The 15,379-nt window shown below is 42.4% G+C and overlaps 2 protein-coding genes across 2 annotated transcripts; one reads left to right on the top strand and one right to left on the bottom strand.

Moving 5' to 3' along the window:
* Positions 1-8,702: 8,702 nt before the first annotated feature.
* LOC127778686 (isocitrate lyase) lies at positions 8,703-11,104 on the top strand. The gene is made up of 3 exons (XM_052305308.1): positions 8,703-8,818; positions 8,904-10,506; positions 10,644-11,104. Exons 1-3 carry the CDS (start codon positions 8,789-8,791, stop codon positions 10,727-10,729), a joined length of 1,719 nt encoding a protein of 572 aa, XP_052161268.1. The 5' UTR covers positions 8,703-8,788; the 3' UTR covers positions 10,730-11,104.
* Positions 11,021-14,132, bottom strand: LOC127778687 (syntaxin-132-like). Its single transcript, XM_052305309.1, has 12 exons — positions 14,007-14,132; positions 13,515-13,604; positions 13,335-13,391; positions 13,162-13,210; positions 12,969-13,057; positions 12,811-12,884; positions 12,482-12,524; positions 12,339-12,399; positions 12,111-12,136; positions 11,752-12,021; positions 11,568-11,633; positions 11,021-11,451 (listed from the first exon to the last, which is right to left on the bottom strand). The coding sequence occupies exons 1-12, from the start codon at positions 14,022-14,024 to the stop codon at positions 11,290-11,292; spliced, it is 1,005 nt and encodes a 334-aa protein (XP_052161269.1). The 5' UTR covers positions 14,025-14,132; the 3' UTR covers positions 11,021-11,289.
* Between the last annotated feature and the right edge of the window lie 1,247 nt (positions 14,133-15,379).

Genomic DNA, 15,379 nt, shown 5'->3' with positions numbered 1-15,379 from the left:
CACTTTTTCCCCTTACCCCACCTCTCCCTCTCTCCTCTATCCTCGCAAACACAGTAGACGAGATAGGCTATAGGGAAAGCGGCTGCCGCCGAGGAACACCGGCAGTAGAGGCGAAATGGCGCATGGAGGAATACAGGAGGGCAGAGAATGAAATTTTAAAATATGCACTATTTTCCTTGATTTTGTATATATACATACATGCTTTTGAAAATTTTACAGAAATATACATCTCTCGTGGGTTGGTGATGCGACACCGTGCCGTCGGCGCAGCTCGAATACGCGGGACCGACTGGAGGGGGGCGGTCCCGCAGCGGCAACACACGTGACCGGGACGGTCCCGCGAGGCCCGGCGCCGTGTCGGCCCGTTCCTTCGATGCACGTCTGCCAGAGCCTGGCAGTGGCGCAGAACAGGCATGCACTACATGAATGGTCAGCATAGCACAGTGATACATATATAGCATAGTACATATGCATTAGCAACAATAGTTTTATTTGATTCCGCTTGACCATTCCGCGGAACTGCGACCCCAGTCTGACGTTTCCACATCATGCCGCCGTTACTCCCGGCTGCTACCACACTACTACCCGTGCTCGGGCTGGTGGGGACGGCAGTGGCGGTGATGAGCCGGACGCTCAGCTTTTGTTGTAACTAGGGAAGTAATTAAGTTTTTAAAGCCAATATCATCCAAGTATGTAAAGGGTTTCAAGAGCATTAAAGCTGGGGGACAGAACATTGTGCCAAATATCAGGTAACTTTATCTAGAGCAAATGTATCAATACTGCACTTCCTTGTCGAAGTGCTCAGGGATCGGGACCGGTCTCCCGCCTGCGGCGTGGATCTCCCCCAGTAGACCTTATTTATCTTTAGAAAGTTCAAAAGCTTCTGCCATGACTTAGAAAGCTTTTTCTTTCCAGCGTCATCTACCATCAACTTGAATCAGTTGTATCTGTGCAGGGCAATCTCATCATAAAACTTCACAAGCCTCTTATTCTTCTTAGTCACTTGAAGACCGTCACTTTCGTATTCCTTGGGAATGTCAAATGATATCTCTTCTTCAAACTTTGTTGGAGATATTAAAAACAATCATGTGAGCCAAAACACAACAAGTATAATGCAGTTTAAAATATAGATCAAAAAGATTTGTAACACCAACAAAATCGTGTATAGCGCAGATAAAAGCCTGAATTGAAATGGACAATTATATACCCAATTTGGAGGGGCTTCTACAAATGCAAGTAAACAACATAGACGCCAAATAAGTCAAACTGAAAATGCTGGTGCAAGTTCTAGTACTGTTTTTTTAATAATCTGAACAACCTAATCGGTGAGGTTGAAAAGAAAAGGGACAGCCAATAACATGATTTCCATCGTCACAAAGTGTTTGTTCAGTGCATTATAGAATAAAATAGGATATGTGGCTAAAGAAGCACGCCAAATTGAAAAATGCTGGTGTTTAGTTGTGTTCTGCTGCTCTTTTATATAATCTAAGCAAACTAATCAACTAAGTTAAAAAGAGAAAAGGACTGGCCTGCCAACTCTATGTTCCATCACAATCTACGGAAAGATGATGTTTGTTTTTTTTGTGATTGGGAAGATGATGTTTGTTTTTTTTTTGTGATTGGGAGTTAGAATAAATTAGAACCTACAAACTGAGATGAAAATGCTGACAAATCTTATTTGCAGTAGTGGAGTGCTGAGAAACAGAAAAGAGCTCACATGTACAAGTTGGTCATCTCACATTGCACATCAGAATTGCTAGACAGGTAGTAGAGCAGCACAGACTGTTAAGAGAAATACCGTGATACATTTCATACTTATCCTAAAGACAGATACGGTGCATGCACAAAATGCAACTGAGTATCTTTGGCTGACATTGGCTTTTATTACAATTATTATATTGTATGGTTGTTCAACACATGACAGATAGATGGATAAAGTCTATTGAAACTATATGGAACACATATATAGTGGTTCAACCTGTGTTAGATAGATGGATGAAGACTAAACATACAAAGCAATACATATATATGGAAATGGTTGGTGAGTACAAATGCTATACAATATACAATTACTTGTTGCTAATAATGGGAATATGAAGAGTACTAAATCTATATTAATATCATTGATTGACTACTTGTTGCTAAAATGGGAATATGGAGAGTACTAAATCTATATTAATATAATTGATTGAACAAATTTTACTTTTGCTAATAATAGGAATACTAAATCTAGATTAATACCTTGATTGAACATTTTTTGTTTGGCCCTACTGTATAAACATAACAAGACCAATGAGACACCTCCATCCAAATCAAATCATACCGGACGGATACCACAAACAGGTCTAAATCAACTTATGCCCGAGAGATTACCACAAACAGGTCTAAATCAACTTATGCCCGAGAGATTATCAAGAACAGCCAAAACTGAGCATATATAATTATATATGAATATACACGAAAACAATTACATCTAATTCGTGAGATTCTAATGGATTATCGCCAACAAACGTATCATTAGGGAAGATCTCATGGATCACCGCGAACAAAAGCATCATCATGAAAGAACTCACGGATCACCACGAACAAACGCACAATCAGGTAAAATCTCATGGATCACCATGAACAAAAACATCATCAGGTAAAATCAAAGCACACATCTCTTGGGTTACCACGAACTACACACACATCAGGCGACGATGGATAAGCAATCACCACGAATCATCAATCGTCTTAGCAAATGATCAAAATAGGTATAGGGTTTTAGAGGGGTCAAGAACCTGGGGCTGGGATTGCTTAGTATATTCAAAGAAAGAAAATAAATGTAAATTCGTTGTTTTAGATTTGTTTTTGTTTAATAATTTTGGGTTTATTATATATTCTAGAGTTATAGGAGTAATAACGAATAGGCGTGGTATATTTATAGAAGGAAAAGGAGTAGAAGTTCGTGTGATTGGAAAGAGAAGATAGTTTTGGAAGCCTCTAGAATCCATATATGATATTTTTTCTTTAGATTTTTCCTCACATATGATTATTAGATGTTTTTTCTCTCTACTATAAATTTATTATTTTTCTTCAAAGTAAGAGGCGCCACGTGGGCCAATTGAAAGCTAGCAATTTACTTTTTCTCACCGTTTATGTAGGCTGAAAGTACATAGGACTGATTTAAACATCAAAATTTAATGTTCAAGCAAACAACCACATTTTGAAAAATATTTTTGAACTTTGATAATATTCTAATGTATGACTAACAAATTTCAGCTTAAAGTAAGAAAACTAAGAAATATTGTTAAGGAGTAGAGTGAACCATTTTTAACAGTTTAGGAGGTAACATGAGCCAAAAGAAAGAGATTTTCTAATAGTGTGCATTGAATTAGTTCGAAGAAGTAAAATAGTTTTTTTTTCATTTTTAGATATGCTAACTCAATTTTTCAAAGATGCTAAGATATGTACGAAAGTGAGTAGTTGTATATGCAATTATGCATTCAACATTTTTTTGCAAATATACTATACAATACTAATGTACTACCTCAGAACTTATACATGTAGAGCATGTGGGCTCCATTGACATATAGGTGTTTGCTGCTTGTCTGATCGATCCTTCCAACATAGCCTTTTATCTGCATGGAAGGACTAGCCTGCCACAACCATGTTCTTCCCTCGTACTCCTAGAACACACAACTGCTCAACTCTTTGTATTTTTTTTTTCCTTTGGTTCTCTTCGGTCGGATATATCTGCTGTGTGAGAGAGGACACGTGGACCGATCACTGCTGGCAGAAGCAGCCAGCATTAGAAATAAAGACTAGAAAATGAGCATGTTGGCAGGCTAGCTAAGTTAGTTTATAGCCCGCGTGTATTTCCCTTTAGAAATCATATATTCGAAAGGATTATTGGAAGTCCTTTTTTCTATTTTTATGTTTGTAAACAATTAAAGTAGAGTGGTAAAATCATCCTGATTAGTGGTATTATCATGCTGAACAAACCATAACATTGAGAAATGACAAAGGATGATATATATTAGTAAAAAAAAAAAATCATGTTTTATTAATATTCAACACAATTCTCATATACATGTAAGTCATTGAGTTTGTATTAGTAGGAAATACATATCTAAAATAAATGTGTCTTCGACTACCAATTTCTTCACACTAGTTTCATTTAGAAATAATGGATGACGATATGGCAAAGACACTTATCTTGATTTCATATATCCAGATATATTACTATGCATAGCTCAGCTGGTTAGGTTCTCTACCTATACGAGTTCAAGTTCTAAACTTATCATAGATGCTTGTATTTACGGCTATTTGTTTTTTCAATGGTAGGAAATCCATGAGTCTTCATCAATCCTAGGATATGCCTGACAGCTCAGCCTTTGGAGGTGTTCGTAATGATTGGATTTGTATGTGTGTGTTTACAAGTGTGAGTATACACGGTATATGAAAGTATATGTCTATACTATGTTTCACAATAAAAATAATATAGCAAATGATTGTTGTTACTTACCGATGTTCCAAAATAAATGAATTCCTAGCATAAAAAAAGTAAAATTTGAGGAGAAAAAAAACTGAAATGCTCCGAATTAATTGGAAAGTAGTTATAAACTTATCGGTTCACAAGAAAATTTCACTTCTATTCTTTCCATTATATAGAAATTCAGGTATTTTCCTCATTTGAAGTGAACCTTATCTGAAGATTTTTAATTTCCTAACGCAATCCTTGCTGCCACTTTTTTTTTTCATTTGATTTAACTATATATTTATTTTATTCCCTTGAAACACATGATATTAACATGAAGTGACTTTCCCTCATTCCGAGTAACCTGTAGTAAATTACATTTGTTAGTAAAATATTATTATGGACAGGCTAAAATCCTATTATTTTTTATCCTTTTCTTTTTATTCATACTATTTTCTTGTAAACTGGCTCTGTACATGCTAGCTTCAGCATGAGGAGGCCATGCTCAGCAGCTTAGGTACATAGCGGAGAATGGCCGTGCGGCACCAGGCCCGCCCTTGCGAGATGCCAAGCCCACCCTACAAGCACATGCAGGTAAACGTTTTTCCGATCTCTGGAGAAGTGAATACCATCACTTTGAGTCTTTGACATGTGGCACTTTTTTTTAGGGGTATAACCAAATTTATAGGAAGCCACGTGGCCTAATGAGAAGCCAGATCCCTGACCCTGTTTTGGTATTAAAGGTTTCCTTTGTGCTGGTCCGGTTCTAATTTTTATGTTTCCAAAACCAGACCAGGGTCCAATCCGTTGTCCGGATGGGAACAGGTAAGCGAGTGAAACAATAATCAACGGATGCCACTAGACCCATTTAAGTAGGATGTGAGAGTTCTTCTATTTCTTATAAAATCTTAGCTCATGTTGGAGCCTTTGCAGTTTGCATGAGCTATATATGGACTGTTCAGAAATTACATGGCAGGGTGAAGTGTACAAGCGGTTTCTAAACTTGTGCCGATATATCATCTAGATCCCTAAACTTTAAAAATATATTTTTGGGTTCTCAAATTTTTATGGGTGTCATATAGGTCCAAATGCGGACTCCAACTCGCTTCATGAGCTGATGTGGCATGCCACGTTAGCGTTTACATGTTAGTAAGGTGCCATGTCAGCGCTTACGTGTTAGTAGGATATACATGTTAGTCATATAGAAAAAAATAAATTTTAAAAAGAGATGAGAGAGAGGGGAGAAAAAAATATGTTTTTAATTTTGAAAAAATAAATAAATAAAGATGGGAGAAAAAATATGTTCTTAAATTTTTCTGTATGTAACTGACATATGGGTTCCACTGACACATAGAGACCACCATATGAATATATTTTAAATGCTTAAAGGATTATATGATGTATACAAACTTTATATATGTACATATATATATATATATATATATATATATATATATATATATATATACTTTGTATATATAACTTTATATATATACTTTGTATATGTCCGTATTAAAAAATAGAAAAAACATCACGTATAAAAATTTCATATTCGCACGTGTACAAACTTTGCGTCCCATACGTATTAAAAAACGAAAACAAAAAAACCGTAAGAGAACCGGAAAGAAAAAACAAAAAAAACGAATAAAAAAAGGAAAAAAAAACCACGCATCCGCAGCGTGCGCCGCCCTCCTCTCCCCGCGCACCACCTGTCCATCTGCGTGGAGGGAGGGGCGCGCGGACGTCCACCAATTAGCAAATCTGTTCCCCTTTGGCCTTCGAGCTTTCCCCAATCCCCATGCATGATTGCACCCATGTTGCTTATACTTGCCGTGCACGAGGGCCATGTTGAGTAGTGCCTGCGCTGAGAGGTTTCACGGAGGCAATTGCCAATTGTGTGTCTTGCGCTTCCGTAATTTTACATATATCCCTATCGCACCATCTCCATTAATTCTTCCGTGTTTTGAAGAGTTTACCATATCAATCTTACTTATGGCTCCTTGCCAGTGACAATCTAGAAAAAAATAATTGAGGGTTTAAACAAATTAGAACAAAAATACAATCCCCTCTCATCTACATATGGCAAAAAATATTTATGGGGGTATCCTCGTTGTTGCCGGTGGCAGTTTAAGGGGAAAAAATTGGATGTGCCCACTTCACGCTTTAAATTTCAATAATGCTATATAAAATCAATATGCATAAGTAAATAAACTAAATCACCAGCTAAGTTTATCAATTAAAATATTAATAGTTTATATATGGAAGATCCTACATGAAGGTTACAAAACTACTAACTTTCTCGCCCGGCCTATACGCTGCAGGTTCTCACATCCATAAAAATGAAAGCCACTACTATCACTGTCATCTTCGCTAACTTTTGGAGAAGATAATTTGTTTTGAAACGAGAACTACTACGAACTGAACATCATCCTCTGCCTCCATCAAACCCTGCCTCACATGAGCACCCATCAGTGCCTATAGCAGGTTGGCACGAGGAGCTGATCTGAGCTCCCATCTGAACCTCACAGCGAGACGGGCATCAAAGCTGTTGGAATTCTGAAAGGATCATCAACAACTCAACAAGCAAGCGCATGAATGTTCATTCTCGATGTAAGCCACTAAGGCCGCAAGTCTTACAAGGCAGCACCGCCTCCCTTGTTGTCCCTGGCGATGGCGATTCCGGCTTTTCTCCCGTTCACCGCTGTTGGGGCGCCTGCGCTGACGGCGACCGCCTAGCGCGCGCGCAGCCTCTCAATCTCCTGCGTGACGCCACCGTACGTTTCCTTGGAAACGATCGGAACGGAACGGTGCCGTGTGCGGGAGAAATGGTTAGGATGAGAGCAGCCACAGCCAGCGAGCGAGCGAGCGAGCCTACTGATGTGGACGATAAACACCAGAGGAACGTACGTCCCCGTTCCATCCGTCGCAGCCCATTCGGCCAATCCTTATCCGGTCGTTAGAGTGGTTGATAGGTGTTCCGGCCGCCGGCCCAATCCTACCTGGTTTGACTCACGCCGTCATGGGCCTAATTGCAGCCCTTTGGTTGCAACTTACAAATTGCAATATTTTACAACTGCTTGCATGTTTCTATTTTTTTTAATAATAGAATTCATTCTGATTTTGCTTTTGAAATAAAAAAGATACAGCCAATTATTATAGAGATTGTGTGATGAACGACTGTATATTACAAAATCGTAACTTATTAGAAAACAAGAAATGTACTTAGAATACCACCTTTAAAATATAGACTATTTTCATCTATGGTTGGAGAGAATATGCATAACCATTTTTTTTCTGTAACGGCTTACAAGTTTTGTATAGTTCTTGTCTTTCTCAAACCGAAAACAGAATATCCGAAATCAGCAATTGATTATAGTGTCGGACCGAAATTTCCGAAATCCGATACAATATTACTTTGGCCCGAAATTTTTCATTTTTTCATGAATTTTGGTAATATTTGTTTAAATTCAACTAATTTTTTAAAAATTTTAGAAATTTCAGGATTTCAGTGACCTCCGATCAAATGGGCTAAACCGATAAAGTTAACCCTGACTATAGGCGGGTAACGTCAAACCGAAAACAATAACACCAGAGAGAAACAGAGCTGTAAATCAATCATTCACTCAAATCTTGCTAACGTTGTAGCCATCAAAACCGATCCGACGCTAAGGACGCCCCTGAACTCTGGAGTCTGAACTCGAGCGGTTTTCTCATGGCTCTCAGTGCCGGTGTGGGATCGTGGTTGTGCGTGTGATTGCAGAAAAAAAAAATCCTATCCATTATCCATACGTTTTTTTCCACATCACTCGCCGGCCGGTCAGTGTTCGCAGTTTGCTTTGCTCAGAACTAATCGGAGGAGAATAAACATGTACGCAACCGATGCGAACTTATGTGCAACCAGAGCTAACCACAGCTACCTTCCAAAACGCGCCCGATCCAACTCTTGTCCTCGCGCGAAACCGATCAAAATCCCGGACGCCACCGCCGGCTCTCGCGTACGTGGCGACCACAACTCGCCGTTGCAACCATCTCACTGTGTACCCCTGCAACATGCCAATTAACCCCCAAGATAAGCATCCATCGATCCACCGCTGGATCAACCGCAGCGCGCGAGAGATCGATCAACGTACGTAACGCCATGCACCGTAGCCACCAACGTACGAGTGATCGAGTGAGTGATCTGATCGAGTAATAAGTTGCAGGTTTCTGGACGCCATCGCTCGGTATAAATACGGCGTTTTCTGCAGGCGAAGCAGCCAAGGCATGCATGCACATTCGCACTAGCCTTCCTCATCGTTGACAGTGCGTGGCCGTGTACTCTTGGTTATCATGTCGTCGCCGTTCTCCGTGCCATCTCTGGTATACATTTCACGAATCGATTAGTAATTTGTTACAGATGTTAAGCGTGATCGATAATATATATCGCGTGATTTTGATCGTGCAGATCATGGAGGAGGAAGGGCGGTTCGAGGCGGAGGTGGCGGAGGTGGAGGCGTGGTGGGGAACGGACAGGTTCCGGCTCACCAAGCGCCCCTACACGGCGCGCGACGTCGCGCTCCTCCGCGGCACGCTCCGGCAGAGCTACGCCTCCGGCGACATGGCCAAGAAGCTGTGGCGCACGCTCAGGGCGCACCAGGCCAACGGCACGGCGTCGCGCACCTTCGGCGCGCTCGACCCCGTCCAGGTTGCCATGATGGCGAAGCACCTCGACACCGTCTACGTCTCCGGATGGCAGTGCTCGTCGACGCACACCTCGACGAACGAGCCGGGCCCCGACCTCGCCGACTACCCCTACGACACCGTCCCCAACAAGGTCGAGCACCTCTTCTTCGCCCAGCTCTACCACGACCGCAAGCAGCGGGAGGCGCGCATGTCGATGTCCAGGGCGGAGCGCGCGCACGAGCCGTACGTGGATTATCTTAAGCCCATCATCGCCGACGGCGACACCGGGTTCGGCGGCGCCACGGCCACCGTCAAGCTGTGCAAGCTGTTCGTCGAGCGCGGGGCGGCCGGGGTTCACCTCGAGGACCAGTCGTCGGTGACCAAGAAGTGCGGGCACATGGCGGGGAAGGTGCTCGTCGCCGTCTCCGAGCATGTCAACCGCCTCGTCGCCGCGCGGCTCCAGTTCGACATCATGGGCGTCGAGACCGTCCTCGTCGCGCGCACCGACGCCGTCGCCGCCACGCTGATCCAGACCAACGTCGACGCGCGCGACCACCAGTTCATCCTCGGCGCGACCAACCCGCGCCTCAGGAACCGGAGCCTCGCCGCCGTCCTCTCCGACGCCATGTCGGCGGGCAAGAACGGCAGGGAGCTCCAGGCCATCGAGGACGAGTGGCTCGCCACGGCGCAGCTCAAGACCTTCTCCGACTGCGTCAGGGACGCCATCGCGAGCCTCAACGCCACCGACGCCGACAAGCAGCGCAAGCTCCAGGAGTGGAGCGCCGCCACCAGCCACGACAAGTGCGTGCCCCTCGAGCAGGCGCGCGACATCGCCGCGGGCCTCGGCGTCACCTCCCTGTTCTGGGACTGGGACCTGCCGAGAACACGGGAGGGGTTCTACCGCTTCCGCGGCTCCGTCGCGGCGGCCGTCGTCCGCGGCCGCGCGTTCGCGCCGCACGCCGACGTGCTCTGGATGGAGACGTCGAGCCCCAACATCGCCGAGTGCACGGCGTTCGCCGAGGGCGTGAGGGCGGCGAGCCCGGGCGCGATGCTGGCGTACAACCTCTCGCCGTCCTTCAACTGGGACGCCTCCGGCATGACGGACGCCGACATGTCGGAGTTCATCCCGCGCGTGGCGAGGCTGGGGTACGTGTGGCAGTTCATCACGCTCGCCGGGTTCCACGCCGACGCGCTCGTCACGGACACGTTCGCCCGCGACTTCGCGCGGCGCGGCATGCTGGCGTACGTGGAGAGGATCCAGAGGGAGGAGAGGAGCAACGGCGTGGAGACGCTGCAGCACCAGAAGTGGTCGGGCGCCAACTTCTACGACAGGGTGCTCAAGACCGTGCAGGGTGGCATCTCCTCTACCGCCGCCATGGGCAAAGGCAAGAAAGCTTGCTGATGATTTTTCAAGAAAGCTTGCTGATGATGCTAGTGTTCAATACTGATTTAATTGGCTATTTTTTTGGAAATTTTTTCAAGATGATTTGCTCAAACCTGTGTTTGGTTTCTGTGCTTGCAGGAGTTACTGAAGAGCAGTTCAAGGGCTCATGGACAGGGCCTGGAAGTGAGAGCAGCAGCCATGTTCTTGCCAAATCCAGGATGTGATGAGGATTATTCAGAAACAATAAATTATTCAGAGGAAAATTTTAAACAGTTGAAATTTATGTAATAAAAGCCACTCTGGACTTCAGCCAAGGAGCCTTGATACTTTACAGACTGAACTACAGCACGCACGGATCAACTAATTACATATAGTTACAGTATATATGAATGATTGAGTTATGACTCAAAATGGAACAATCAGTTTGGGGTAAAATGTAATTGATCTGTGAGTTTATCACAGAAAGTATTTTTTGCACCTAGATGCAAAAATTGGGCACATACAGTACTGTTATGCATTTACAGAGAATTCTCAAGTTCATAAAAGAAGTGTTTGAAAATGAATTATTTAGTAAAAACTTTTTTTCTCTTTCTTGATAATGTATCTTGCCCAAATTTATCTAAATCCTGAAGCATCAGCTTCAAAAACAGCGGTAATTTCTTGTGCAACGGGATGGTTACAAAGCAGAGCACTTGTTCAAAGGAGGGTGTCTGAAATGTTCAAAGGAGGTTGTGCACTGTGTTCATACGAAAATGCTCGTAATATCAATTGTTTTTCTAGTTTTCTACTTAGCCCAGGGCTTTAAGATTGAAAGAACGACAATAGCTGCAATGACCAGGAGTATGATGATTGCGATGAACATGCACTTCCTTGACTTCTTCTGCAGTCTCTTAGCTGTGCGCAGCTCTCCTGTACCACGTTGTATATGGTCCACAGCATTTTGAACCTGAGAGTTTTAAACTCATTATCAAGCTAACAAGGCGAAATATTTCCAGCCACATTCGTTAATTGTCTTTTGAGTTTTCAGTAAGTTCGGCAACAAAATGGAGGGAGATTGCAAACCTGGTTCTCTATGTCGTTCAATGTCTCTCCTTGTGCGTCGACGAGTGTTGCCATATCCGCAAAAATCTGACAGCAGGTGGAAGAAGTCATAATAAAGAGATAATTAGTGATATGGGATATAGTTAGTCCATTGATTATATGAGCTCAATTCTGAAGAACAAACGTGCAATCTTGCCAAAGCTACCTGTTGCAATTCAAGAAGTTTTTTTTCAATTTCCATGACTACATCATGCCTTTCATGGATTTCTTTAACCGTGGCTATTATCTGTAAGTATGTGCAATTATGAAACATTTGAGCACTATTGTAAGAATTGCCAGCCTTAATGACATGGAAGGAACATATAATGTACTGGTGAAGCTGAACACGATATTCAACCTGCCCTCTCCCAATTCCCTGAATCGCTTTCTCAAATATCTGCTCACTGCTGCCGGTCTCAATCAGGTGGTCAATCACCTAGTCATGTTTTTTTTTTTTTTAACCACAATGAGATCAGAGGAGAAAGCATCTCTCAACACCAAGCGTAGTAGCACTACTGTCCTCACCTGATCAGAAGGCTGCTCTCCAGTGACTGTTCAAGATTCAGGTTTATCAAGAAGCATGTGATAGAATAGCTTGAAGTAAATTATACTCTCTCCGTTTCAGAATAGAAGTTGTTTTGGATTTGTTCTAAGTCAAACTACTCCAAGACAAACCAAAACACCTTACATTCTAGAACGAAGGAAGTATTTATCAGAAAGAACATAAAACGACTTGAAAAAAGAACTCCTTACCTGTGAAAACCATCCTCGCAACGCCTTGTCGGTACTCATCTTGAATAATTTGTCTTAGATTCTGTATGAAATGTGGATTACTGTACTGCAAGCTCTTCAATTTGTTTTCTCATAGAAGATGGATAATAAGCTAGAAAGTTTACCTGGAAATTTTTCATTCTTTCTTTGAGTTTATTTTTCAGCGCACTGCAATCACCAAGAACCAATCAAAATTCACCTCTTTTGTTATGTTGAACAAGCAAAATATGGAATTGTTTCTTAAACTTTACAAATACTTTGGGACTATAGTGATCTGATAATAGACCTAACAAACCAATTTTACTCAAAATATGTCACAATTCTTTTTTTGGTGGTGGGTCAATGATCAATGTCAATCATGCTGAATTTATATTTATCTTGTCTTGATATCAAACATATCTGATTATATCTTCCAAATTATTAAATTTACTGAAGAAATGTATGAACACCTTACATGGTCATTGACATCCTTGATCGGTCTACGCCTGTGCCCTTTTCACACCCTTGCTTTTTTCTGTTTTCAAGATTCTGCAATCAGAAAACAAGTGAGATCGTGAGAATTGGGCTAATTCACATAGTAGTGCCGATTAGTAGACATGCTAAAATCCTTACATTCCTATCCATCTCCTCCAACTTCACTTTTATGGTGCGTGTAATTTTCCCAACTTCATTGATATCTTTCTCCATGCGCTTGTTGATTGCTGGAATGTGTTTTTATTTCAGATGAATGCATTAGTATGATCATTCTACTCTGAAACTTAGCTATATATGCAGATCAATCAACAGATTAATTGACGTTTGCAACCTTTCATTTCGGAAGCCTTAGTGACGGATTTTGATTCCTCATTGGCTTCCTATAGTTGATAAGAATGTATCAATTCTCCAACTCCATAGTATGGTAATGGGGGAAACGTAAGAAAAATATTGTCATGGACAATTAACTCTTTTGACAAAATGTTGGAAAGGAATTAAGTATACCTGAAGTTTGTGGTTTATATTGGACATCTTGTCCAACAACGTCTCAATCTCCTGAACCTAATTCAACAGAACACAAAATCAGAAGATTTCATCATCATTTTGTGAAATTAGCACTCATGGCTACAAAATCATAGACAATAGTGCATCAAAATCTTGGTGTGGATAAAATTGTTATGATACCTCCTGGAAGAAATCCTCAAGCCCATAATCCGATTTATTCTTTGAATTTTGATACCCCATCTCGATGTCCCTCTCCGATTCAAAAGAATTCTACAATCAAGTTGAAAGGTCAATAGTGATGTAAGCAAGGAAATATTATGGAATTAGCATATGTATCAACCCTAACATAATTATAAGTTTGAATCGTTTACAACTTCTATGACAGAAGGACAATCATCAGCCATCAAAGCCCTATAATTTGATCAGTTTATCCTAAACTTCGAAAAGAAGGTTCAGGATTTTGCATCCAGCCAAATTACTGGCCCAGGATGAAACTGGCAGAGAAGGGATCATAATTCATAAAGCAGATTGGCACGACCTATGAAAATTTGTTCTCTAATCAACTGTTTCTCCATCAAGAGAACATCAAAATCACAAGAAAGAAGGAAGCATAATGATAGCATCTTTTCGCAGAACAATAATCGTAATAATCCTATGAAGTAAGAACATTACCGTCAGAAGATTGTTCATCTCGTCCTTGTGGCCGCAGAGAGGGAGAGAGACGAAGAGTTGAAGAAGAGTAGATACGAAGAACTCGTCTGCTGTGAGGAGACTTTGGAGAGATCGTTCAGGCGAGGAACGCCGGCCGCCAATGCTAGAAACAAATAACTAGCAGACAGACGAGTTTAGTAACCAACTTAAACGCGAAGTAAACTATTTCCTCTCTCGCCTCCGTGAAACATTGCGGCAAAAAAATTTCCAAATTTATGATTACCCGATGTTAAACATATGCAATATATACCGCGATTATATTTCCTTAGTACGATTTATGAATTGTTTTCCTATTAGGACTCCTAGGTTTTTATCCCCTATATATCTATGGTAATCAGCAATAGTTCTGAGCCGGAATCCGAAATTTCGGTCCCCTACGATACGATATTACTTCGGCCGAAATTTTTCAATTTTTTCATGAATTTTGGTAATATTTGTTCAAATTTAACTAAATTTTGTTCAAAATTTTAGAAATTTCGGACCGAAATTTCGAGATTTCGATGACCTCCGATCGAATGTCCTAAACCGATAAAGTGAACCCTAGCTGGAATTCATCAAAGTAAGCAAATCAAGAGATGAAATCGGCCCATCGCGTGTTCACTTTGACTCCCTTAATTAGTTGTCGAATCAGATCCGTATCACTGAACCATAATAACTAATTAATATTTCAACCCCTCCATTGTTAAAACCGGTGCAATTTGACTCCCTCGGTGGTTTTGGAGAGCGGTTTCGCTGATGTGGCATCTACGTGGCGATGTTGACGTAGTCTTTATTTCACGTGGCATTGACATAGCGTTTGTGTGGCATTAGAATTTAAAAAATATGTGTGAGATCTGTTTATCCTTCAAAAATAAAAATTAATGGGGGACACCTCGATGTGAGGTAAGCACATCTCATCCAAATGGATGAGCAGAAATCTCTTACTAGAGCAACCAAGCCAACGGTGAGTATTTCAACAGGCCTTGCTCCGGCAAGAACTTGTCCACGTCCTCGGCAGCTGCCAGCCACTTGCCGCTGTCTCTGCAGGGCCAGCAGTGGCACCGCCGCTCCTCGGCGTCGGCGGCGGCAGCCTGGATACTTGTTCGCCTCGTACGATCTAGAGCAGCCTCGCGCGACGAACAGCATCCGCCCACCCAGCGACGAACATCTCCTTTCAAGCGTATGGTGCCCGTGGTTGTTGTTGGGAGTCTCCGGCGACTGAGACGCCGGTGCTCCCTCCTCTTCAGCGGCGGCCGCCCCTCCCCGGGGTGCCCCCACAGGCGCGCCTTCTCGACGGCGGGCTACGGCAAGGATGTCGACGAGGTAAACCTCAAGTTCGCGGAGGCGCGAGAGGA

Source organism: Oryza glaberrima, chromosome 7 (assembly GCF_000147395.1).
Source record: "Oryza glaberrima chromosome 7, OglaRS2, whole genome shotgun sequence".
NCBI lineage: Eukaryota > Viridiplantae > Streptophyta > Magnoliopsida > Poales > Poaceae > Oryza > Oryza glaberrima.
Note: the sequence above shows the minus strand (reverse complement) of the source record. Positions and strands in the feature narration are given on the sequence as shown.

What these genes read in the sequence shown, in the direction of transcription:
- LOC127778687 (XM_052305309.1), bottom strand. An exon ending in TCAAGGATGTCAATGACCAT is followed by an intron (nt 12,525 to 12,810) that starts GTAAGGTGTTCA and finishes TGGTGATTGCAG; the next exon opens with TGCGCTGAAAAATAAACTCA. An exon ending in TGCGAGGATGGTTTTCACAG is followed by an intron (nt 12,137 to 12,338) that starts GTAAGGAGTTCT and finishes AATCTTGAACAG; the next exon opens with TCACTGGAGAGCAGCCTTCT.
- LOC127778686 (XM_052305308.1), top strand. Translation starts at nt 8,789, where the DNA reads ATGTCGTCGCCGTTCTCCGTGCCATCTCTG. An exon ending in CGTTCTCCGTGCCATCTCTG is followed by an intron (nt 8,819 to 8,903) that starts GTATACATTTCA and finishes TTGATCGTGCAG; the next exon opens with ATCATGGAGGAGGAAGGGCG. An exon ending in TACCGCCGCCATGGGCAAAG is followed by an intron (nt 10,507 to 10,643) that starts GCAAGAAAGCTT and finishes CTGTGCTTGCAG; the next exon opens with GAGTTACTGAAGAGCAGTTC.